Consider the following 27,080-nt stretch of genomic DNA (forward strand, 5'->3'; position numbering starts at 1 on the left):
CTGGGGTGAAGGTTCACCTTCCAACAGGACAATAACCCTAAGCACACAGCCAAGACAACACAGGAGTGGCTTCGGGACAAGTCTCTGAATGTCCTTGAGTGGCCCAGCCAGAGCCTGGACTTGAACCCAATGGAACATCTCTGAAGAGACCTGAAAATAGCTGTGCAGTTACGCTCCCCATCCAACTTAACAGAGCTTTAGAGGTTCTGCAGAGAATGGGAGAAACTCCCCAAATACAGGTGTGCCAAGCTTGTAGCGTCACACCCAAGAAGACTCGAGACTGTAATCGCTGTCAATGGTGCTTCAACAAAGTACTGAGTAAAGGGTCTGAATACTTATGTAAATGTAATCATTTTTTATTTGTAATAAATTTGCAAAAGAAATCTAAAAACCTGTTTTTGCTTTGCCATTATGGGGTATTATGTAGATTGATGAGGGAAAAAACAAAACAATTTAATCCATTTCAGAAAAAGGCTGCAACGTAACAAAATGTCTGAATATTTTCCGAATGCAATGTACATTGAAAATGTACAGTAATTAGTCTTACACCCTTTTCCGCATGATATCTAACATTAGCTTTGAACTTGAAACCTTGACTAAAGTACAATAATTCCAGGGTCGGAAAAAGCACTATACTAATCAGACTGAAAAAATGACTACCATCACAATTGCGTCTGAGTGTTAGCATCTTGTGATCCAGCTTATATTCCTACAGACTGGAAATTCCAAGCCCTTTTCAGTGGGCCAATAATACCAGGGAGGCTGGTGGAGAGGGGTGGCTTGGGGACAGGACATCTGCTGAGTAGTGTAGGGGCCATATGGCTGCTGGGTGGGGGGGGGGGTATTTGGGGGTTGGATGGGCAGATGATGGACTGATAATGATAATGGGAGATAGGAGGGAGGGATGGCAGGAGACGGTTTGGGCGGTGCGGAAAAGGGAGGTTTAGACAGGAAACAGCAAGCGGTCATTAGGATGGACTGACCTCATAAGGTACATTGTAAATGACAGTGGATGTGTGTGATCGTCTGAGATGAATCACATTTTCACAACTGTAGTTGAGCTGTGTTTCACGGTGTAAAATGGAAGTAGCTTCTCTGGACTCACCTGCACTTTGGGTCCTCCTCCAGATACTCTGGAGATATAGCCCATGATGTATTTGGCTGCTACAGTCTTCCCCGCACCACTCTCTCCACTGAAACACAAAGTAGAGAGGTCAGAAAGGTGCATATAACAGGGCAGTCCTCTGAAACACAATGTACAATTCAAGGATGCCCACGTTGTTGTCAACTGTATAGGTTGACAGTTAAAGGTTGTCAGTAACCAGATGATGTAATTACTCTGCTTGCCTTGCCTTGTTATTCAAGAGGACGTCACAATTCTGGAAATAACAAGTGAATGAGAGTATACACTTTCTCTGTGGAAATTCAACTGAACTGCGAAGCTGAAAAAGCAGTTGCAGATTTATGGTACTAGACAGTAGCATGTTAAATAACACTCCATGAAAATCTCCTCTAAGCCTGGTTTTAGCCTCCAATACCCTACTCAACAAGCTGGATGCAGTCTATCACAGTGCCATCCGTTTTGTCACCAAAGCCCCATATACAACCCACCACTGCGACCTGTATGCTCTCGTTGGCTGGCCTTCACTTCATCATCGTCGCCAAACACATTGGCTCCAGGTCATCTACAAGACCCTGCTAGGTAAAGTCCCCCCTTATCTCCGCTCACTGGTCACCATAGCAGCACCCACCTGTAGCACGCGCTCCAGCAGGTATATCTCTCTGGTCACCCCTAAAGCCAACTCCTCCTTTGGTCGTCTCTCCTTCCAGTTCTCAGCTGCCAATGATTGGAACGAACTACAAAAATCTCTAAAACTGGAAACACTTATCTCCCTCACTAGCTTTAAGCACCAGCTGTCAGAGCAGCTCACAGATCTCTGCACCTGTACATAGCCCATCTTTAATTGAGCCCAAACTACTACCTTTTCCCCTACTGTATTTATTTATTTTATTTATTTTGCTCCTTTGCACCATATTATTTATATTTTAACTTTTAACTTTCTTCAAACTACAAATCTACCATTCCAGTGTTTTTTCTTGCCATACTTTATTTACTTTGCCACCATGGCATTTTTTTGCCTTTACCTCCATTATCTCACATCATTTGCTCACATTGTATATAGTCTTATTTTTTTCTACTGCATCATTGATTGTATGTTGTTTTACTCCATGTGTAACTCTGTGTTTTTGTATGTTGTCGAACTGCTTTGCTTTATCTTGGCCAGGTCGCAATTGTAAATGAGAACTTGTTCTCAACTTGCCTACCTGGTTAAATAAAGGTGAAATAAAATAAAAAAATAAAATAAGAGGGTCAGTAGGGGTTTACCAAAATGCTCCATTATTGTCTCTTCTTATCCCCAATTAGCATGAAGGTAGCCTACTATTGAAGGAGGGGATTTCTCAATTTGACCCATGCCTCTTTTCTCTTCTTTTTAAATGTGCGATGTAGGAACAGAAGTTGAGCCAGTCAAAATGCTCTTCCTCTAATTCTCCCAGCTGAGCCAAACCCTTCACTTCAAAACAACTTTTTTCAAACATCCAGAATTACCAGGTGAAATGCCATTTCTTGACTTCCTGTCCACAGAGACTCCACTTCCTATATTCACTCAGCTCTCCCTCTCTGTGGTATATGCCAACCAAAATCAGACCCATCTCAGCAGTAAACCTCCCACTCTAGAAGGGGCTAATATCACTAATCCTGTTTTGTCACATTTTCCCAGTTTCTTTTCTTCCTTCTCTTTCCTCAACCTCTCCTTGCATTTTTCCTCCTGTCCTTTCACTCCACCAGGGTCATACTTATTTAGACATATGTGGTTTGGCAGTGGATGACAGGAGTCTGTTTTTTTATTTCATTTTTTAAGGGGAGTCATGTCGGTAATGCCCTTCTGAGAAGACCCAGCTGCAGACCGTTAGAGGAAGCCATAAGAAGTCATCAAAGCAACTCTATATGCTTATTCATCTCCCTTAGGCCGATACTAGACTCTGCTCCTCTATAGTATTCAGTCTAGCTTGCTACACAGCTATTCAAAACCAAAACAACTATAACAATTCTAGATATAGTGGTCACTACAATGCACTCAAAATACAGTCAGTACAGTGACTAGTGACCAAATGTGATCCAATGTTCCCTCTAATCTTTGCAGATAAGCATTTGTTCATCCATTTGTAGGACCTTAACCCTTAGGAGAACCCATCTGCACACGGTTGACTTATGGGCATGTTCTTTTCCGCTGGAGCAGGCTAGGGGCTGGAGTTTGAATCACATCCTATTTTTACCCTCCTGAGGGGTGCGCCCATTGTTGTAATTACACAGCACGCAGATGCTTAACACATTGTTGACTTCCTCTCCCATTTATTGGCCAAACAAGGACAGAAGGAGAGTCATGTCGTTATAGACGGCTTACTGTAAAGTACTACATTCAGCGCTGAATCACTGGGCTCACTGATGTCACTCACAGCTCAGCTTGACAAAGAAAGCACCTGAAGTGATCATTACAGACATCAGCTATGAGTGAAATGGAATGCATGCCGAGTATGATGTGGGACGATGGATACCAGTTATGCATATTTGTATGATTAGGCACATTGTGTTCCCAAGCCACTACCGTATGACACAAGTGGGCGGGCGGGCGGGCGGACACACACACACACACACACACACACACACACACACACACACACACACACGAGGTGTGACAAGTACGGCTTAATTTCAACTTGTTGGATAGCATAATTTCCTGCAACTGAAGGGTCCATCCATTAACAGTGACAAACTGTAAAACTTAGATGGATTCTCCATTTCCCATGTCATTCCTTGAAACAATGACCCATCACCAAGCATGTCATATCAATGGGGGAGAAAATACACTTCCCTACAGAACTAGACCCAAAGGAATAACTCTACTCAGTATGAGGGTAACATTAACAAGCAGAAGAAAACTGTTATATGAGCAGAGGGTAGAGTATAGTGTGTCATTAGACACTACATTTCAGGCCACCCTTTCCGGGATAGATCTGTAAACTCACTGGCCAGAGCCTTGATAAGAAAGGACGGCAAAAACTGTGCACAACATAAATGGTGCTATGTGATTTTAAATATTGTAGCGTCAGTGTTTGTAGAAGCGCAAGCACTTCTATATATGAAATGATGGCATAATTTGTGTTTTAACCACTCAGGGAGTTAGTTAATCCATTTTTTAAAACAATTTTATAATAATACTCTACATCTTTATTGCCCTTTGTAACTTAGCTTTCCTCTCCCAAACATTTGAGCACAGACAAATAGGTGAAGTCAGACATTGACAGAAAGCCCAGTCAACACCACTTGACCACGTCAGATGACTCATGTCATGTTGAATGACTTCTTTAATAAGTGGGAAAGAAAAAGGTCCAACACAGTACAGTGCTGACCACACTGCCTGGACAGCAATTTCATGGAGGGCTTTGTTTGCTGATCTGGTGCATCACAAATCCACTTCCATTCCTTTTATGTGGGAATCTGTACTGGCAGCTGTCTAAACAACGGGAGGAAAGTGCTGAACCAGGGGCCATTCGCCATGAGGTAAGCACTACAGTAACCGTCCGGGCCCCGGGCCTCAGGTGACTGGCCCACAACATAAAGCCCCAACACTTTTCCCTTGGGAGGCCTCCTCCCATGGGAACCCATTGTACAGTCATGTTACCCACTATAGGCTTCACAACACTAGGGAAGGATCTCTGGACTACCACTAGCTTCCAGGAATCCAGGGCTGTGACCAAACACATTTTAATGGCAAGTTAGGCTATTTTACATTTCCTTCTTGACCACTGCTTGGTAAGACCGACTTTGGTTTTGTTCAATCATATTGCTTTCAACTGTCAAGTCTTTTCAGCTGAGTGCTCTAAAGAGGAAAGGAAACTATATTTGGGGCATAGCCAGAGAGTCCATTACATTTTCAAACAGTCTTGTGATCCTCTGTCTGCCTGAGGCGAATAATCCGCATCCATGTGTAATATACAGTATACTCCCAAATGTGTTAATTGTCACTACACATCTGCTCTCAATCCATAACAGCAGAGGAACAGTCCCTCCCCCTTCCTGTATCGTAAGAGAGGACTCATGCATGGGTAACAAAGTACTATGCAGGTGCAATTCCTATTTTATAAAAGCAGGAAGCTAATGCATAAATAGACGCTGTGTTTTGTTTTCATTCTACATCCTGAGAATCTTTTCTCAAATCAACCAGCTGACACAAGAAAAGAGACTTGAGGCCATTTTTTAGACTTGAAGGTGTATTTTCCCAGTGTGCCTTTCCCAGCAGGCTGTGATCTAAGGAGGGTGGATTAAGACTCTGGTTGAAGAACCCAGACTGAGCAGGTCACTGTCATTCAGCAGCACTCCTCCCAGTCAGGTGGTGTATCCTGTTGGTTCCCTTCCCATCTATTATCATCACATTCAACAGCAGCACTCTTCCACCTGTCACCATGCAGTCTCCTCCTACCCCTCCCTGCCTCTCGACTTCTGCCTCTCGACTTCTGCCTCATTCACAGGCATTTCCCACATACCAGCTCTGTTGTTATGGTTGTCAGTTGTCACCCTTTCTCCCCATACACAAACACTGAAAGGGAGGGGAGGTGCCTGAGACATAATAACGAGAAAAGCAGGCAGGCAGACTCACCTGATGATGACACACTGGTTTTCCCTGTCGATCATCATGTTTCTGTACATGTTGTCTGCCAGGGCGTAAATGTGAGGAGGGTTCTCATACTGGGCCTGGGGGTTCAACAGAGATCATGATCTAAGCATATCTCGTCCAAAAAACTGTGGGTCCATTTTCTTGGTCCTAAGGGGAAAACTGACTGTAAAGGCAAGACTGTAAAGAATTAGGAGTAATTCATGTAATTAAGTAATAAAGTTAGAGGGCTAACTGTTTTTATCAAGCATAGTTAACGTCTGATTTGGCAGCCAAGGCCACTTTCAGTACGCTGGCCAAGAACACTTTAAATAATGCCGACTTGAACAGGCTGTATTGAAGGTAATGCCAGGCCTTTTAAATGGGTAAGGCAAGTTTCTAAATACCTCCAACTGAGTGTCACGTCCTGACCAGTAAAGGGGTTATTTGTTCTTATAGTTTGGTCAGGACGTGGCAGGGGGTATTTGTTTTATGTGATTCAGGGTGTTTGTGTATGTGTTCATGTAGAGGGGGTATTTGGTTTATATGCTTCGGGGTGGTTGTGTATGTAGAGGGGTATTTGATTTATTAGTCCAGGGTTTTGGTTATTGTTCTATGTTAGTTTATTTCTATGTTCTGTCTAGGCGTTTGTATTTCTATGTTTTGTAATGTGGATTGGGGCCTTCAATTGGAGGCAGCTGTCTATCGTTGCTCCTGATTGAAGGTCCTATAAATAGGTATGTGTTTGTCATGGGATTTTTGGGGAGATTGTTTCCGTGTATAGCTTCATGCCTTACAGGACTGTTAATCGTTGTTGTGTTTTTGTATACGTTTTCCTTCTTTGTCCTAAATAAAAAAGAAGATGAGTATACATTTTCCCGCTGCGTTTTGGTCTACACCCTGTGACACTGAGGGGTGCTCCTGGAAAATGTATTTGAAGCACACCTAACCCAGTTCATTTAAAACTTTGTTCTTTCTACTGATAACATCATCCTAAAAACATGACTTATGTTAACTTTTCCAAGTACAATTACTCTTAGCTGCTATGAGGTATGAGGTGACGTTGTGCAAACAATTAGGATACAAGTTGAATACAATGATAGCAGAGCGATATTTTTTCCCAAATAGAAAAACCTATTGGTAGCCTGTCTCATACTCCTGTCGAAAGAGAAAAGGCTGCTCACCGCGCCCTGATACATCTCCACTTCCTTGTCCCCAAAGTATGGCATCTGCTTGAACGGATTAACAGAGATGAGCACAGGGCCAATGTAAGTCTGTAGAGGTTATGGGTTAAGGGTCATACTAATGACACATATGTACCAGTAATATCAACTGTTCAGGTCCCAGTGACTCACATGGTCAAAGGAAAAAAGAACACTAAGAATTCCCAGAGCACACTAGTCATCTGCATTGAGCACCAATGACAACCCTCCACTCATTTTACTCTTTAAGACAATGCAGTTTCAGAACACATTTATAAATCTTGACGGAGTCTCTCTTGGAGTAGATGGAGAAAAATGACCTAACTGTGAGTAATTGGGCCCATGATGTCATTGCAATGTGCATCTGTGTGGTAGCACTGGAGTGTGTGGTGATTGGACACAAGCCTTGTAAAGACACAGTGTTCACACATCAGAGTGAACAGCCCAGCAGTGTAGTGATGTGAGGTTTTGGCCCTGCAGCCCAAAGCAGCTCCCGGCACATAAAGCTGGTATTGAGGGTGCCCTGCAGTGACCCCAGCCCCAGTACGCCACTGGCTGGAACACTCTGTGTTGATGCTATTTTCTGACCACAATCAGAGGATTGACTCAGAGTTTTCAATCTAAAACGGCCAGCATCCGCTCAACTCTATAATCCAAAAGACTGCCAGGACACAAATGAGGTTTCAATTAATGAGCTCCTTTGAGAACTTTCAACATCTTCCATCAAAAGGGTCATTCAGAAACCCAAAACATTTCAACACTACTTGGATACATTATATGGGCACAAGAACAAAACTTTAAACCTCAATATATTCTTGAGGTCTGTAAGGGTGAAGCTGAATACTCTTCTTAGGGATTGTATAGGCCTACGGGCCTGGGGCATTTACAGACCTGGCCCTGAATGCTCTCAGCACAGCCACACAAAACCATTACTGTTGTAGGAGAGTAGCTGCACTGCTCACATTCACTGTGCAAGGCATACTGTACATTTCTCAGCCCCCCCCCAACCTCTTTCCATATTTCTCCATGGTGAGATTAAACCAGAGTAAACCTGATTAAGATCCATTCCAGCCTGGAGGAGAAGGAAGCTGAAGGAAGCTGAAGGAAGCTGAAGGAAGCTGAAGGAAGTTGAAGGAAGCTGAAGTCAGAGGTCCAGATAGGGGCGCAGAGGCCCGTCTCCCCCTCTCCACTGGCGATACATGGTGGGAGTAGCCCAGTGTCTGGAGCCTCAAACACTTGATCAATAATCTGAGTTCTTACAGCACTGTGAATGGTCACTCAGCTATTCTGGGAACAGTGGGAGTGTGTGTACGGCAGGGCTTAGCCAATCTTCATCTAGGTGTGAACTGTGTGTGAATGTGAAGGATACAAAGATGTAGTCGTCCATGTATCTCTTCTTGAGGTTGTCCACAATAGCGTCCTCGTTGATCTTGGACAGGAGCACCATGTCGTCCACTCCACTCTGCTTGACATTGTGGCTCTGCCAGTGGTACCGGTAGTGGCCCCGGCTCCCCTGGAACACACAGAATACAATACACATCTGTTAGTGCCTTCAGACGAGTAGCGCCTTCAGACTACTAGTGCCTTCAGACTGCTTGCAACTGCATCAAACTATAAAGGACAGAATAATATCTAGGCTAGGAGTTTTTCCCTGACCACGTGACCTGACCAGGAAAAATCATGGTCCTATAATCTCATAGAAACTTAATTAGCAGAAGCTTACCTTTACCTAGGACTGAAATCATCACATTTGGTGAGAGTACTAGAGTAGGCAGTCAAAACTTTTAGCAGAAAACTGTCCAACAACTGAAATGAACTTGGGCTTTCCCCTGAGTAACTCATTTTCACCCATGCAGAGTTTTGATATTTTTTTAAACTTCTAATAGATGCAAGGTCAGGATTCCCAAAAGTGCTTTCAGTGTGTTGTTGGCTCTTTGATGTTGGCTCTTTGATGTTGTGTTCTGACTGCTGTCAGACCTTTCCCTTTACCTCCCTCTCTCTTCCTCTCCTACCTCCGTTCCAGTTACATTTTGTTTTCTGAGAGTGGGTCTCCAGAAAGCTTAGGTCATTCATCATGTGCTGTGAGTCAATGTCATCTGGTTACTGAGGAAAGGATTACAATGTGCTGTGAGGAGTGAGTCTTATTCTCCTGGATGGAGAACCAATTAAAGCCACAGACCAGATCCAGAACATTAGTCAACACTGGACACATGTCAATGCCATTTAACGCTTTGTTTGCCTCCTGATTCCACTGAGAAAGAGCATTTTAAAACCCCCCTTTTCTATTTTAGTTTACCTTCCAACTGGAGTGTAGCTTTACATACTGTACAGCTGAACGATTTGTATTTCTACTCCTGTTTTCTTCTTCCTGGTTCTGGAATGCTTTGTTTCAACATTTTAAGCGGTTGAGATTGGAAAGGGCTTGTGCATAGATTAGATGGCAGCAACACTTCCATATTTCAGATTCCATAGGCTACAACAGACTGAATGCTGCTGAATAACAAGTGACAATCACTTGTTAAATGGCAATTTGTGGTTGAAGACAAAAAGCATAGTTGCACTAAGATGTACTTTCTCTATCAAAGCAACACAGAGCAAAACCATGGTGAAATTACAGGAAAATAAAGTAACACCACAGTAGATTTAATACACCAATGGAAAGCCATGGTAACTTTCAGTAATTGACTTGTACAAAGTCAAGCAGAGAGACTGCTCAAATGAAACCTTAACGTTCTCAGGGGTGGCTCAATTTTCTTACACCAACAAAATAAATACCACAACCTCTCTTTACAGACTCACTCTTAGCATGGAACATAGTGAGTAATGTTAATAGCTTCTCAGACTATTTCTATGTGCATTTTCACTCAGGAGCCAAGACATAAATTACTGCTCCATTAATTTTCCAGACGGTTCTCATTATCATGTTTTACAACTTTTTTTTTAAAACAGAAGAAGAAAAGGCTGATTTCTCCTCTCATTGGCATGCTAAGCAGGGTGCATTACATGTGATTCCATACCCTGGGAGCTCATAAACACCTCAATGGAGATGTGTGAATGAAGAGAATATTGATGGGACACTGGGAAATTGGTGTTTCAGGAATTTGAAGATATACAGCGCATTCGGAAAGTATTCAGACCCCTTCCCTTTTTCCACATTTTGTTACGTTACAGCCTTATTCTAAAATAGATAAAATACTTTTTTAGTAATTGGTGAAATAGACATCTTACCCGCCAATGCCTAAATCTACCCGCATTTGGCACGTGGCGGGTGTTAATTTTAGGCCCTGCTTCCAAGTCAAGGTCAATTTTTGGTTTTATTAATTCTTTACCACCGAGGCCCACCGGTGTAACTGCTAAACTGCTTGCTGACTGTAATGCATGATTGTAGAAGGTTTATTAACGCGTTAGATCTAGTAGCTATGTTGACTATGACGTTAGCTAATATGGTGACAACGATGTAGGCTGTGTGTAGCGATTATAATATGAAGGTTTGGCTTGGAAAGGTTTTTTCACCTGGTCACAGACAGCTGATTTGTTATACTGTATTTCCATGTTTGACTACGTCACAATCAAAGTATGTATGTGAGACTACTCAGACAGACTCTTGATAAAGCATGAGCCAAGTCAGAGGTTCACAGAGCCCTTTACACAGGAGAAACAGTCCAGTCTCCTGGCAGCTATCATAAACATTCAGAAGAAAAGGACTAGTTGATCAATAACATATAATAATGTTATACTGAGCTTCTCTGTTATATTTCCATGCTCATCTGAAATCCAACACATCAGCTTCATCTCATTGTCATGCTCTAATGCAGTAGCAATGACATTAACTGCATTGTGCTTGGAATCTACTACAGATGTTGCAGTTGAGCCCACCACACATATGCATAAAACAGCTCAGATCTATAGACCAACCCCAGGCAAATGTAATTAAAGCCAGCACCATGTATGCTGTAGGACACAACCCTACATCCAAAAATGAAAATGAAGTACCACACTAGGCTATTTTGAGTGCTATATTTATCCTGTTGCTGCTTTGTTGGGAATGATAATTCTCTACTTGAAGAGGGAGAGGACATAAGCCGGAAACACAGGAGCCAAAAGTTCAGAGTATTTCCATGGGGGTTAGAGAAGAACATTGGGTACATTGTGATGTTTACAATAATTTGCTAACATTTAATAACTCACCAATACGCACCAATAAAATAGTTTATAAACATTGATAAGAATGTATAATGGCTTATTGATGACAGTGGTTATAAAGCCAATCATTGTGACTGCTTGTTGGATGCTGTGCCATAAACTGCTAATGTATGGCTCTGGTTGAAACCTACCTATGTGTTTTGACTGAGATCTAGCCTAGAGCAGGATGCTGTTCTCTCTGGTAAGTGATTCCCCAGGTTAGTGGAAAAGTTGAGGTGAGTCAGTCCGTGCTGAAGGTCGGAGAGCATACAGTCCCTTAGGAGACAGATTGGACTGGGAGCTACCAATAATAACATCACCATGGAACCAGCACTGACTTCCCTCTGAGTACATCTTAACAACCACCTTCTACACACAGACCGCCCTTAGTAACAGCATACTACAGAGCATCAGTCATAACTAATGATCTTTGCTTCTGTACAGTTCCAGTCACATATTATGTGTTTCACAGATGTCAAAAAACCTTGATCCCAGGAAGTATGATTGGGACCTCTATCCAAAGAGATCTAGGATTAACCTGATTCATTACTTGATCTCATTCTCTCTCTGAAATAACATTCTCTCTCTGAAATAACAATCAACTCCTTAAAGTCTCCCAGGTTTGGGACCAGACATTTTCCTTAAAGTTATCCCGACAGCATTTGAGGAATTTCTGCACCAAACCCAGATTCATAATGCCAGGCTTTTTTTCATGCAAATACCATTACCATATATGGAGAGTGCCGAGCAGAGCTGAACTCAGGAAATGGCTGGGTTTGATTCAGTACAACAGGCGGCACTCTCTCCCCCCCCCCCATTCCACACTTTTGCTCTGTTCTCCTTTTCCAACCTTGGATTTGACACAGAGCCCACCATGTGTTAAGAAGACCACTTTCTGGGTGCTGCACTCTACTACAGAACTGGATCTCTTTCCAGTAACAATCTATGAGAATAAACTCTCCTCCATTCAATAAATATGATTATATTTTACTAGCCTAGATTATTGATGACTACAACAGTGTTATTTGATTGTTTGAATATTTAAAACATGAAAATAAGACATTTGAAACAGCTTCAAATATGTCTTTCACAGTCTTTGTCAACTGAAAAGATAAATTGAATAACTATGTGATATCATATTACAAAGCAATAAAAACAGCTGATGTGCAGCCTCCCTCCCTCCCTCCCACAGCTGCCTTGCAGGCTGAGCTGTCCAGCATGTTGTGGTTTGGCCAAGACCAAGCAAAGACTCAGGGCTGTCATCAACAGATTAAGATAGGGTTTGTTAATGAAGTGATGGTCTTCAGTGCAAACTGCAGGAGAGAGCCTCTTGGTCCTGATGAAGACAGAGGCTATTGGATGTCTACAGTAAACCTCACTAAGACACAAACCCAGCTGCAGTGTCCAAAGCCGGTTTGCATGTACCGTCTTGAACTACATGGGAAATGCCCCATAGCTAAACTGTACTAAAATGCTGGCATCTTGGTGGATATTGCTTGGGATGTAGCCAGGATCAGGCTACAAATGTATTTTGTTCATGCAAGGGTTTTACTCAGTGTTGGATAAGTGCATACATGTGCTACCATGTAGCAGTTCAGTTGACCTGATTTCTGAAAGCAGCTCCGTTCTGAGTCTGGTTGCCCTCTCCAGAGAAGGATTATGATTTTATCAAATATTTTTGACTTCATTTAAACAGTTTTGAGAAGCTTTGGATAGATGCACATATACTAAGTCTTACAGTATGAAATGCCATCATGCATTTTGTTGATTAAAAAATCCCAACCCCCCACCACCCCAAACCTTGAAGAAAATACTATGTGATCCTCCACACCACCCACACTATATCTAGCATTGGAAGGCATGATGTCAGTTAGTACTTCCTGTCTCCATGACCCCGGGTCACAGCCAGGTCACACAGCCATACATCAGCTATGACCTTTGCAGTTGTAACATCCATCTTTGGTGCGTACTAATTGATTCTTGAAGAATATAACTTATAAATGCCTCATGAGCTTAGTTCAACTGTCGTACCCCATCAGAGCCCAAGATATCAGCTTGTTTTACTTCAATGTTTGTAAACAAAGTAAATGGAAACAAACACTATATAGCCTCAAAACATGGTTAAAACTATAATGTTGATATCATGGATGTCCTGGCATCCATAGCTCGGTTTCTCCAGCCCATCTCTCAACGTTTTACCAAAACAGGGGTGCTTTGTTATTATTTCAACTCCGGATTGCCCCTTTAACTGACATAAACTAAACAGAACTAAATCAAGGCCAACAATAAGCAGTGCTTCCACCTGGACTCTATCACTGCTCTGGATTAACTGCTGAATCTGCACTTTTAAAAACCACTCATTTCAGAGCAGTGCCAGGAACAGAGTGCTGACAGAGAGTAAACCTTCCACAAGTCAAGAGGAGAAAACAAAGCAATCAAAAAGAGAGGTTGAAAAACCCAGGATGAAGATTGAGAATACTGTGGTGTCTCTAATATTAGAGACAGTAGCCTGAACAGTGAATCATCATCCTGGGTATTTCAAGATGAGAAAAGAGAAGTAACAATAAGCAGCAGCATGGGGCTGTTGCCATGCACAGCTTCTCCATGGGATGGGATATTAATTAGGGTCACAGAGCACCCTAGACAGCAGCCTCTTCTTCAGCTGGATCTGGACCCAGACTGGACCATGGTCACCATGGCAGCGCCTGCTGTCTAAGTGGCAGCAACACCCAGGGTACAGCCAACGGGGAGCCTGCTTCACCACTGCTCAGCACCATGCCAGTAGAGGAGACATCCATGCCAAGCCTAAGAACACTACCCAGACTTGGGCTAATAGTTGTCTCGCGTCAATAAGTAAAAACATTTCTGACCCTGTCTGGGTCTCTTAGCCTGGCAGCCATAACTACCCATTAATGAAAATACCCAGAGCCCAATGCCAGTGGAAACAGTCCCCGCTACCAAAGCTCATGGGCATGAAAATATGACTTACACCGACTAGAGTCAATTCAGTGTTTGTCTGAGAGACATAAACACCTGTAAACATGCAGTTTTTTTTGTTTACCTTTATTTAACTAGGCAAGTCAGTTAAGAACAAATTCTTATTTTCAATGACAGCCTAGGAACAGTTCAGGGGTAGAACGACAGATTTTTACCTTGTCAGCTCAGGGACTCAATCTTGCAACCTATCGGTTACTAGTCCAACGCTCTAACCACTAGGCTACCTGCCGCTCCAGGTTTGGTCTATATCTATTAGGTATAGGTGGTAGACATGAGAATCCAGGCTGCAGTGCTTCTCTCATTCTGCTGTGCAGCTTACCCTGAAGTCACCTGCTTAGAAAAGATATACCAACATCAATAATGCAGAGAAAACCACCACTACTCCTTATCTGTCTAAGTTCTTATCCTGTTTATCTGGGCCAGGGCTGACGTACACGTTGAATAAGCTTTTACGTAAGACAAGTGAAAAGAGGCCCTATTTTTCGAAGAGTTTGTTACATAATTGTACTAAATCAACTAGATGGTAGCTGAGGGTAGTGTGAACTGGAGAGAGCTGTAGCCTGCAGGGTAGGGCAGGGCAGGGCTAGGTAGGGCAGGGCAGGGCTAGGTAGGGCAGGGCAGGGCAGGGCAGGGCAGGGCAGGGCAAGGCAGGGCAGGGCAGGGCTAGGTAGGGCAGGGCAGGGCTAGGTAGGGCAGGGCTAGGTAGGGCAGGGCTAGGTAGGGCAGGGCAGGGCAGGTAGGTAGGGCAGGGCTAGGTAGGGCAGGGCAGGGCTAGGTAGGGCAGGGCAGGGTAGGGCAGGGCAGGGCAGGGCTAGGTAGGGCAGGGCTAGGTAGGGCAGGGCAGGGCAGGGCAGGGCAGGGCAGGGCAGGGCTAGGTAGGGCAGGGCTAGGTAGGGCAGGGCAGGTAGGTAGGGCAGGGCTAGGTAGGGCAGGGCAGGGCTAGGTAGGGCTAGGTAGGGCAGGGCAGGGCAGGGCAGGGCAGGGCAGGGCAGGGCTAGGTAGGGCAGGGCAGGGCAGGGCTAGGTAGGGCAGGGCAGGGCAGGGCTAGGTAGGGCAGGGCAGGGCTAGGTAGGGCAGGGCAGGGCAGGGCAGGGCAGGGCTAGGTAGGGCAGGGCAGGGCAGGGCAGGGCAGGGCAGGGCAGGGCAGGGCTAGGTAGGGCTGGGCAGGGCAGGGTAGGGTAGGGCAGGGCTAGGTAGGGCAGGGCAGGGCAGGGCTAGGTAGGGCAGGGCAGGGCAGGGCAGGGCAGGGCTAGGTAGGGCTGGGCAGGGCAGGGTAGGGCAGGGCTAGGTATGGCAGGGCAGGGCAGGGCAAGGTAGGGAATGGCAGGGCAGGGCAGGGCAGGGCAGGGCAGGGCTAGGTAGGGCAGGGCTAGGTAGGGCAGGGCTAGGTAGGGCAGGGCAGGGCTAGGTAGGGCTGGATAGCTGGGTGCCTGTGTCCTCCCCAGGGAGAACAAACAGAGAGATAAGGAGAGGTGTAAGCTGAGATAGAGGAACCTCTCCTCCTATGTACTGATCCATGGAAACTCTTGTGAAATGTCATATTTCATGAGAATACATCTACAGTTTATAATTCCCCCTTAAATACATGACAATGTTATGTTAAGATTCACTTCTAGCCACACAAAAATAATAATTAAATGTAATATCACATGCTATGGTATATGGTGGAACTTAGAAAGACTAAAAAAAGCTAGATGTCGCCGTGGGTAGGCCTACTCTTTTAAGAACAGCCACACTATTTTTCTTGCTGCTTGAATGCAAACAAACCATTTGCAGCGGGCTCTCATTCGTACCAATGATTTTCTGTGCCACACAGCGGCTGCTATTTGTCCAGACCAGTCTCAGGTTTCAGTCACACAGCTTCCAGCTAGGAGCCCTCGAATAGGAAGGGAATTTTTGCAAATGTCCAGCGGCAATAATATAAATTATATATTTTTGCAAAGACAATATCTCCCTGGTCTCAGTTTTTGTATGGCGGTTTGCTCTCTCTGTCAAAGAGAACCTTCCGTCCTTCTTTTTCAGCTTGCCATACATTACCGGGTAGATGCGTGCCACACATAGAATTCCCTGAACTAGACCTAAGTGTGTCACCATGTCACTGCTTAACATTGCTGTGGCAACAACATTCACTCCCTATAAAATCAGGTAGACCTCAATTAACTCCTGTAAACATGGCTGATAAGAAAATGCCATTTTGTGAGGTGTGACACCTGTAGGTATACCCTCCCACTCCCAACAAGTAATACCATACTGCAGAGTTCCCTAATAGGCAGCCCGCGGGCCAAATTCACCCCCTGGATGATTTTATTTGTCCCCCCCAAGTTCTCTTTGCAAAAGAAAATCAAAAAAACTTTTGTTGTTGGACATAAAATACTGTAAAATCACCAGGAAATCAGCTGAACGTCATTTTAATTTAGGAAATCTGTTCCCAAGTTTTCCTACGCATAAATAGAGAGGCATATGTGATTTTATCCCAATGTAATCAAGGTTTGAAATCGTTTTGTTTTTGTCAAATACTGTTTGGGATTCTTGCCGACCATCCACTCAAGGATAAATCGGCCCACAGCTGAATGTAATTGGGGACCCCTGCTATACGGTCATTCAATATCCCTTCACTGTGGAACACATCTGGGTGGTCTTACATTCATACTCATTCATAAGGGATATGGGTAGCACTCTCTGGAAGTCAGTATTGGAATAAAACGTCAACCTACAACACTGCCAGTTAGCAACGTGTTTTTATAGTATAAATTACCACTCTAAATTATGTTTTCTCAAAAGAAATCCCGTATGACTGAAGGATTATACCAAATACTGCTTCTCAGCTGTGAAATCACCTGCTAGTCAGGAGCCAACCACTTCTCATAAATCCAAGGCACCCTTCAATATCCACTGGGTATCTTGAAGATCGACCTTTAGAAATCAACTCTATAAATCTTTCATGACATAGTAAAGACTCCATCCTCAGGGTCTAAGACACCTTCTGCATCAGTAAGAAGTTTGGTATCTCCTCTTGTGGTGAGACTGTTGCCAGGAGGAGAGTCAATTACCATAAACAGAAAACCCTCAGAATTAGTGAGGCTTTAGCCCAGCAGCAGTCATGGGTTATGGACTGGACTAATTGGCCCATTTAAAACAGATATATGACAAAGGACCTCCCAGGCCTAGACAGGAGAACTCCTGAATGGGAGAAGGGGAAGAGGGAGGGCCACTCACTGGAAAACGCATCAATGCAGCAGGAGTTGTTTTTACAATGTGTACCAAAACTGTCTGGGTCCTGGGCACAGTACTACTGTGGCATAACATGGCTGAAATGAGCCCAGAGTGCCTCAAGTTACTGTGGGATAGGTCTGTGAAGGTCAGACACTGTTCAATTGTGTGGCTGGAGCAAAGAGAGGTGGATGTATAGTCTCTAAGACACGTTGAGTGCTTTCAGCGCCTGGAATTTTAATCACCGCAATGGAGAGTAAGAGAGATAACTTCGACAGTGACAGAACAGGAGGGATACAGGCGGTGGTGGTGGTGGTGGTGTGACACGTCAGAAAGAAATGTGAAAGAGAACCTCGTCATAAGGGGTGTGGCTGGCTGGGTGTGTAGAAAAGCATGCCTTGTGCTTGTTCATGGTATAAATAGAATAAGGGCCCAGTTTATACATTGGATGTATGGGTCATTTTCCTCCTTTGGCTCCACCAAGTTCATTCCTCTGCTTATGAACCAGTCCTTTCAGGGGGGCAAACAGATGCCTGACATAGCGATCAGTCCAACAGGATAACAGCAGAGAACACATTCATTTCACTAAGAGGACACAAAGACACATAATCCGCCTGTGTCAATAACATCAGTTGTGTGATAAGCTGTCCGACAGAGGTGAACTTCTATACAAGTCAATATTTGTGTTTTGGGCCTTGCTGCCTCTGTGTACATATACAGAGAGGAAGCCACACTAGGTGCCAACTGTACAGTAAGTCCCCTACTAGAGCGCATAAATTACAGCCTGCCATAAAACTGCCCTGCCTAAACAAAGTTTGACAGATACATACAAATATACAACAGCTTTTAAGAGATATTAGCAGCCCACAAAAGGGAAGCATAACCGAGAAGTTAATCAAAGCCAGACGTGTGGGAGCTTGATTAAACACTAGCAAGAACTAAAACTCTCTTTCTGCCATCTATTTTTGGACGGAATAAAAAGATTGAACATTCACCACATTCATACTTAAATTCAACTGGGTGCATGAAAAAAAACAGGGATGTCCTGGGAACAGTAGAGCCAGATTGGGTGATCATTTATCCTAAATGATAACATCTGGCATGGCTCCCAGGAAGGTAGCGTCAGAGAGATGAAGGACTGTGTGTACTCCTGATGGCATAGAAAACAGGCAGACTAACGATGCCGGTTAGAGCATCTTACTCCCAGCCGCTCCGGGAAATGGGTGCTGGCTGACGACCAAGAGCAGCACAACTCCCATCTGAGCTGACGTTAAACACTCAGGAAGTCATCAACAACGACCTCTCCCCAAAAAGCATTCCACCCTACCCAAGTATGGCCTAATAACCTGGCCTACCCAACAGAACACTGGTAATAACCTGGCCTACCCAACAGAACACTGGTAATAACCTGGCCTACCCAACAGAACACTGGTAATAACCTGGCCTACCCAACAGAACACTGGTAATAACCTGGCCTACCCAACAGAACACTGGTAATAACCTGGCCTACCCAACAGAACACTGGTAATAACCTGGCCTACCCAACAGAACACTGGTAATAACCTGGCCTACCCAACAGAACACTGGCACAGACCTTTACTTTACACACCCATGCATTTACAGTCTGTCTAGGACTGGGTATGAGGCTGCTGTCTGTCACTGTGTTTCCACACCGCATGCCCAGAGAGATCAAAATAAAATACTTATTTTGGAATACTTCGTTTTGTCACTGACTTACTTTGTGTCTGAACAGTCCAAGCAGCTGACCAGGTCTAAAAAACGAAATGGAAGAGAGCTCAAACTCAGTCACTGCTACAGAGACACACACACACATTGAAAAATTATCCCAAATACAGCTTCATGACTTAATGTTCTGAATATACACAATGAATCCAATGACAAACATTTACATTCCACAAAGACAACCTTAATGAATCACAATCAGCTTCACTGTCACAAAGCAAATGTTCACACACCAGATTTCACTGCAATACTTGACACATTTCTCATAAAAAAAATCTTATTTCAAAGGGTTTGCGCAGTAAAAATGTGAGAAGAATAAAAATGATAGATGTTGCAGTAGGCTGTTTGTAGTCCTTTCCAGCTTTGAAGGGAACAATATAGTACAGTTTCAATTATTTCCAGCTGACATTCTCTAGATTCTCTGACATTAATCTTATATTTTGTTGGTCACTATAGAATTGCTAATGGATTGCAGAGCTACATCACACCCTTTCTTTGAGGGTTACAGTTGATGTTTGGTTCAGTGATATGTACAGTTAATCCATCCATCCATCCATCCATCCATCCATCCATCCATCCATCCATACAGTACTAGTAAAAAGCTTGGACACACCTATTCATTCAAGGGTTTTTCTTTATTTTTACTATGTTCTACACTGTAGAATAGTAGTGAAGACATCAAAACTATGAAATAACACATATGGAATCATGTAGTAACCAAAAGTGTTAAACAAATCAAAATATATTTTATATTTTAAAATCTTCAAATTAGCCATCTTTTGCCTTCATGACAGCTTTGCACACTCTTGGCATTCTCTCTTCATGAGGAATGCTTTTCCAACTGTCTTGAAGGAGTTCCCACATATGCTGAGCACTTGTTGGCTGTTTTTCCTTCACTCTGCAACTCATCCCAAACTATCTCAATTGGTGATTGTGAAGGCCAGGTCATCTGATGCAGCACTCCATCACTCTCCTTCTTGGTCAAATAGCCCTTACACCGCCTGGAGGTGTGTTTGGGGTCATTGACCTGTTGAAAAAGAAATGATAGTCCCACTAAGCGCAAACCAGATGGGATGGCGTATCGCAGAATGCTGTGGTAGCCATGCTGGGTAAGTGTGCCTTGAATTCTAAATAAATCACAGACAGTGTCACCAGCAAAGCACCCCCATGCCATCACACCTCCTCCTCAGGCAGACTAACGATGCCGGTTAGAGCATCTTACGCCCAGGCGTCCATTGCTCATGTTTCTTGGCCCAAGCAAGTCTCTTCTTCTTATTGGTGTCCTTTAGTAGTGGCTTCTTTGCAGCAATTTGACCATGAAGGCCTGATTCACGCAGTCTCCTCTGAACAGTTAATGTTGAGATGTGTCTGTTACTTGAACTCTGTGAAGCATTTATTTGGGCTGCAATTTTTGAGGCTGGTAACTCTAATGAACTTATCCTCTGCAGCAGAGGTAACTCTGGGTCTTCCTTTCCTGTGGCGGTCCTCATGAGAGCCAGTTTCATCGTAGCGCTTAATGGTTTTTGCGACTGTTCTTGACATTTTCCGGATTGATTGACCTTCATGTCTTAAAGTAATGATGGACTGTCGTTTCTCTTTGCTTATTTGACCTGTTCTTCCCATAATATGGACTTGGTCTTTTACTAAATAGGGCTATCTTCTGAATACCACCCCTACCTTATTTATTTAACACTTTTTTGGTTATTACATCAAATTAAACTTTATTTGCCACATGCGCCGAATACAACAAGTGTAGTCTTTACCGTGAAATGCTTACTTACAAGCCCTTAACCAACAGTGCAGTTCAAGAAGAAGAAAATATTTACCAAGTAGACTAAAATAAAAAGTAATAATAAAAAGTAACACAATAAGAATAACAATAACGAGGCTATATACAGGGGGCACCGGTACCGAGTCAGTGTGCGGGGGTACAGGTTAGTTGAGGTAATCTGTACATGTAGGTGGGGGCGAAGTGACTATGCATAGGTAACAAACAAACAGCAAGTAGCAGCAGTGTACAAGGGGTGGGGGGTCAATGTAAATTGTCCGGTGGCGATTTTTATGAATTGTTCAGCAGTCTAATAGCTTGGGGGTAGAAGCTGTTGAGGAGCCTTTTGGTCCTAGACTTGGCGCTCCGGTACCGCTTGCTGTGCGGTAGCAGAGAAAACAGTCTATGACTTGGGTGACTGGAGTCTCTGACAATGTTATGGGCTTTCCTCTGACACCGCCTATTATATAGGTCCTGGATGGCAGGAAGCTTGGTCCCAGTGATGTACTGGGTCGTACGCACTACCTTCTGTAGCGCCTTACGGTCAGATGCCGAGCAGTTGCCATACCAGGCGGTGATGCAACCGGTCAGGATGCTCTCGATGGTGCAGCTGTAGAATCTTTTGAAGATCTGGGGACCCATGCCAAATCTTTTCAGTCTCCTGAGGGGGAAAAGGTTTTGTCGTGCCCTCTTCACGATTGTCTTGGTATGTTTGGACCATGATAGTTTGTTCGTGATGTAGACACCAAGGAACTTGAAACTCTCAACTCGCTCCACTATGGAGCGATGTTAATGGGGGCCTGTTCAGCCTGCCTTTTCCTGTAGTCCACGATCAGCTCCTTTGTCTTGCTCACATTGAGGGAGAGGTTGTTGTCCTGGCACCACACTGCTAGTTCTCTGACCTCCCTATAGGCCGACTCATCGTTGTCGGTGATCAGGCCTACCACTGTTGTGTCGTCAGCAAACTTAAGGATGGTGTTGGAGTCGTGTTTGGCCACGCAGTCGTGGGTGAACAGGGAATACAGGAGGGGACTAAGTACACACCCCTGAGGGGCCCCAGTGTTAAGGATCAGCGTGGCAGACGTAATGTTGCCTACTCTTACCACCTGGGGGCGGCCCGTCAGGAAGTCCAGGATCCAGTTGCAGAGGGAGGTGTTTAGTCCCAGAGTCCTTAGCTTAGTGATGAGCTTTGTGGGCACTATGGTGTTGAACGCTGAGCTGTAGTCGATGAACAGCATTCTCACATAGGTGTTCCTTTTGTCCAGGTGAGAAAGGGCGGTTGGACTGCGATTGAGATTGCATCATCTGTGGATCTGTTGGGGCGGTATGCGAATTGGAGTGGGTCTAGGGTGTCCGGGAGGATGCTGTTGATGTGAGCCATGACCAGCCTTTCAAAGCACTTCATGGCTACCGACGTGAGTGCCACGGGGCGGTAATCATTTAGGCAGGTTACCTTCGCTTCCTTGGGCACAGGGACTATGGTGGTCTGCTTGAAACATGTAGGTATTACAGACTCGTCAGGGAGCAGTTGAAAATGTCAGTGAAGACACTTGACAGTTGGTCCGCGCATGCTTTGAGTACACTTCCTGGTAATCCGTCTGGCCAGCGGCTTTGTGAATGTTGGCCTGTTTAAAGGTTTTGTTCACATCGGCTACCGAGAGCGTTATCACACAGTCATCCAGAACAACTGGTGCCCTTGTGCATGCTTCAGTGTTGCTTGCCTCAAAGCGAGCATAAAAGCCATTTAGCTCGTCTGGTAGGCTCGCATCACTGGGCAGCTCGCGTCTGGGTTTCCCTTTGTAGTCCGTAATAGTTTTCAAGCCCTGCCACATCAGACGAGCGTCAGAGCCGGTGTAGTAATATTCAGTCTTAATCCTGTATTGACACTTTGCTTGTTTGATGGTTCGTCTGAGGGCATAGCGGGATTTCTTATAAGCATCCAGATTAGTCTCCCGCTACTTGAAAGCGGCAGCTCTAGCCTTTAGCTCGATGCAGATGTTGCCTGTAATCCATGGCTTCTGGTTGGGATATGTACGTACTGTCATTGTGGGGACGACGTCATCGATGCACTTATTGATTGAGCCGATGACTGAGGTGGTGTAGTCCTCAATGCCATTGGATGAATCCCGGAACATATTCCAGTCCGTGCTAGCAAAACAGTTTTGTAGTGTAGCATCCGCGTCATCTGACCACTTCCGTATTGATCGAGTCACTGGTACTTCCTGCTTTAGGTTTTGCTTGTAAGCAGGAATCAGGAGGATAGAATTATGGTCAGATTTGCCAAATGGAGGGTGGGGGAGAGTTTTGTATGCGTCTCTGTGTGGGAGTAAAGGTGGTGTAGGATTTTATTTCCCCTGGTTGCACATGTGACATGCTTGTAAAAATGTGGTAAAACTGATTTAAGTTTGCCTGCATTAAAGTCCCCGGCCACTTGGAGCGCCGCTTCTGGGTGAGCATTTTCTTCTTTGCTTATGGTTGGTTGAGAGTGGTCTTAGTGCCAGCTTCGCTTTGTGGTGGTAAATAGATGGCTACGAATAATACAGATCTCTTGGTAGATAGTGTGGTCGACAACTTATCATAAGGTACTCTACCTCAGGCGAGCAATACCTCGAGACTTCTTTAATATTAGACATCGCGCACCAGCTGTTATTGACAAAAAGACACACATTCCCACCCCTCGTCTTACCAGAGGTAGCGTCTCTGTTCTGCCGGTGCATGGAAAATCCCGCCAGCTCTATATTGTCCGTTTCTTCGTTCAACCCGTCTCGATGAAACATACGATGTTACAGTTTTTAATGTCCCGTTGGTAGGATAATCTTAATAATAGGTCATCAATTTTATTTTTTAACGATTGCACATTAGCAAGGAGAATGGAAGGCATTGGGAGTTTACTCAGTCGCCTCTGGCTTCTCAGAAGGATCCCTGATCTGCGTCCCGTTTTCCGGCGTCTATTCTTCACGCAAAAGGCGTGGATCTGGGCCTTTTCCAGTGAAAGCAGGATATCCTTCTCGTCGGACTCGTTAAAGGAAAAAGTTTCTTCCAGTCCGTGTTGAGTAATCGCTTTTCTGATGTCCAAAAGTTATTTTCGGTCGTAAGAGACGATAGCAACAACATTATATACACAATAAGTTAAAAAATAAGTTACACAAAACGCAAAAAAAATAACTGGTTGGTTTGGAGAATATAAAACGTCAGCCATGTTCTTCGGGCCATCTTACATGATTCCATATGTGTTATTTCATAGTTTTGATGTCTTCACTATTATTCTACAATGTAGAAAATAGTAAAAATAAAGAAAAACCCTGGAATGAGTAGGTGTGTCTAAATTTTTGACTGGTCGTGCAGCTAATGAGATTATGGGTATTACTGGCACAATACAATGGGAAATTGTGTGGCACAATAGTATGCGAATTGATGATTATAGGAAAGCCAAAATGAGCCATTAGACTTAATCTGAGAAGTGACGCAGGGTGAAAACAATGGTGACTTAGGGCACGGTGACAGACTGAGATGGGTCTCCATGGGGCAGTGCTGTAGCCGAAACACTGAATCAGAGGCCTATGATCTTTTGACATAATGCGACAGTGGGAAGGAAACAAGCTGAAAAGATAAAGGGAACTCAGCTCTTGGCAGAGCGTGACATTTTTCCATCTCCACAGCTGTCCTAACGGGTGAGAAAACACATGCAAATAGAAGCTTTAGATAGGTCTTTTATTACTTATTTGTTGCTGAATAGAGTTTCACCTCCTTAGTGTGGGAGACTGTAGACAGTGGATATCTGTTGAAAATTACAAAAAAGGTGTACTTGTCTCTCACTGTGGTGCTACTTGTTTATCATTTGGCAATAAGGCCCGGGGGGGGGGGGGGGGGGGTGTGGTATATGGCCAATATACCACGGCTAAGGGCTGTTCTTACACACCAAGCAACGCGGAGTGCCTGGATTCAGCCCTTAGCCGTGGTTTATTGGCCATATATCACAAACCCCCGACGTGCCTTACTGCTATTATAAACTGGTTACCAATGTAAATAGAGCAGTAAATGATTATTATTATTTTTTTTTTAATACCTGTAGTATAGGGCCTAATATACCACATAATATACCACATCTGTCAGCCAATCAGCATTCAGGACTCGAACCACTCAGTTTATAATAAGAATTATTACAATTATGCACCAGTAACACTAAAGTGACATAAACATTGACATGCGACTGATGATTCATCTGTGCACCCAGGAAAGAGATTGATAGACCTGGGAGATGAGCTATCCTTTTACTGGAACGCAGGCATCCCCCATGGAATTCAGGGCATGTTTGTCTGTATGCTAGTGAGCAAACATAACCCTGTCACTTCAGCTCAGATCCACAGACAAGACAGAAAATATCCAGAGGCAGACAGAAGACTCCAGCTGTGCTCAATGGGGCTGATATCATGGTAACTACGTTTGGAAACTATGAAAATTATAGTGACAAATGTTGTGAAATCTTTGTCTCACAGCATGAAATTGCCTAAAATATGTCAATCCTATATACTTCAAGGAAAAACATGAGTTTCCATTTACTACACATGACAGCTCTATAAAACATAGCAGCTGTTTAATTGTTGGCCAGACTAAAACAGGTGGGTATTGTCTGTGAGAGAGAAGATATCACATCAGCCTAGAAGTCTGATCAAAAGTGGCCTCTACTACATGGGACACAAGAGCAGCCTGGCACAGTCCTCCCCATCCCTCACTGGGGTAATGGGAGACATTCGCTGGGAGAACAGACTGTGCTCTCAATTGGGCTGCAGCCCCAGTGAGGGTAGAGGCCTGCTGGGCTCCCAGTCCTGTGGGTTGTGGTGTGAGAGCCAGGCTCACAAACAGTGTGCTGTACCGAGGGCTGGGCAGCAGGAAACCTGGGCAAGCCAGAAGAGAAGAGAGGAGCTGACAGTGAGCTGGCTGGGACACACAGACCCAGATCACTTTACAGAGAGGAAAATGCAGCTGGCTGTTCCTCACCTGACCACCACATTCACAGCTGGCCCAGGTTGCTGAGGGATGTGTTTCAGATTTCAAAGAATATCAAAGGCCTGCCTTATCACTGTGCCATCACTGAACCGACTGAGGAAAGCAGAAAAATAAAATAAATATTTATGGAAACGTTCATTAAACAAAGGTGAGGCAGAAAATGGGTATACAATTGGATCTCAAAAGGAGAATCCTCTATATTTTTGCTTGCTCCAAAACCACTAGACTGACAGGTAACCCTACATTATAAAGGCATCAATGGCCATAGTTAGCAGGTGCTATTAGTTTGCACAAAGGCAACATTTACTTGTCAGTAAAGAACAATGGGGTTTTGGTTTTGGAGAACAAACTGCCACCATGCTTAACTACTGAGGAATACTAAGTAAGTGCCAAACAGAGGAAGTTGCTGTGTTAATGGCATCATGAATGGTCACCATGAAGCGGTATCCTCTAATGTGATGCACTTTAAAAGACATGGCAGGATGTGGCATCACATCAGACAGCATATCTGTTTGAAGACAGAAAGGTCAACATCAGCTCTTCATAAAACAAACGAAAATGTTAAACCTTCAATAAAAAGTTTAATTAAAGCAATGCTCATTTTATGTTTAATTCGTCCTTTTAACTTTTCATTTTGCACAAACAAACCACAAGGGGTTACAACTAATGAGTAAATATCCTTCAGGGGAGCTTCTGTGAGAACATTATCAGATTAGTATAGTCCAGACCAGCGTTTAACACCCATGAATAAATCTGATTCTACACCTTCCAGAGGACAATGGCAGAGCATTGATCCTGTCTGATTCTGCCATCTGTTCTGGAAGTCAGTAAGTTGGAACTTAGAACCTGTGTGATGGCTTACGGAACGCCATGAACATGAAGATGGAGCTTTGTAACAAAGACCAATATGTGTGGGATTGATAAAGAGGAGAGTGTAGGTTTACTGGACCTCTGTGAACAAATTTAACAAGTTCCCTAGTTCTACAGAAGGGGTGTTCGCCATGTTTTAGAGAAGGTCTCAAATTCCTGCAAAAATATTTTTAGCAATGCAGGGTGGAAAATGGAGCGCAGGCTTTGAAATGGAGCGATGTTACTGAGCATTCACCTCCCTGCAGGAAAAGCTGATAAAAACCATGTGCTGTCATACTGACCTAGTATTCAGCATCTGGCAGAGGGGCCTGTGAGTGATGCTACCGTCTGGTGCTCCAGACAGTCAGAGTGACAGACTGCTTCTCTCCACACAAGCCAAATATTAGAGTT

The 27,080-nt window shown here is 44.1% G+C and overlaps 1 protein-coding gene across 2 annotated transcripts in view; it reads right to left on the bottom strand.

Annotated features, from left to right (window-relative positions):
• LOC115167246 (unconventional myosin-Ie-like) overlaps positions 1 to 27,080 on the bottom strand; it is a 53,206-nt gene that overhangs the window by 21,277 nt on the left and 4,849 nt on the right. For both annotated transcript variants that reach the window (XM_029721460.1, XM_029721459.1), the window contains exons 2-5: positions 8,283 to 8,426; positions 6,896 to 6,985; positions 5,718 to 5,812; positions 1,106 to 1,193 (exon numbers count right to left, since the gene is read on the bottom strand). In XM_029721460.1, the coding sequence (XP_029577320.1) occupies positions 1,106 to 1,193; positions 5,718 to 5,812; positions 6,896 to 6,985; positions 8,283 to 8,426 (417 nt within the window). The remainder of the gene's footprint in view (positions 1 to 1,105; positions 1,194 to 5,717; positions 5,813 to 6,895; positions 6,986 to 8,282; positions 8,427 to 27,080) is intronic.

Source organism: Salmo trutta, chromosome 29 (genome assembly GCF_901001165.1).
Source record: "Salmo trutta chromosome 29, fSalTru1.1, whole genome shotgun sequence".
In the NCBI taxonomy this organism is placed as follows: Eukaryota; Metazoa; Chordata; class Actinopteri; order Salmoniformes; family Salmonidae; genus Salmo; species Salmo trutta.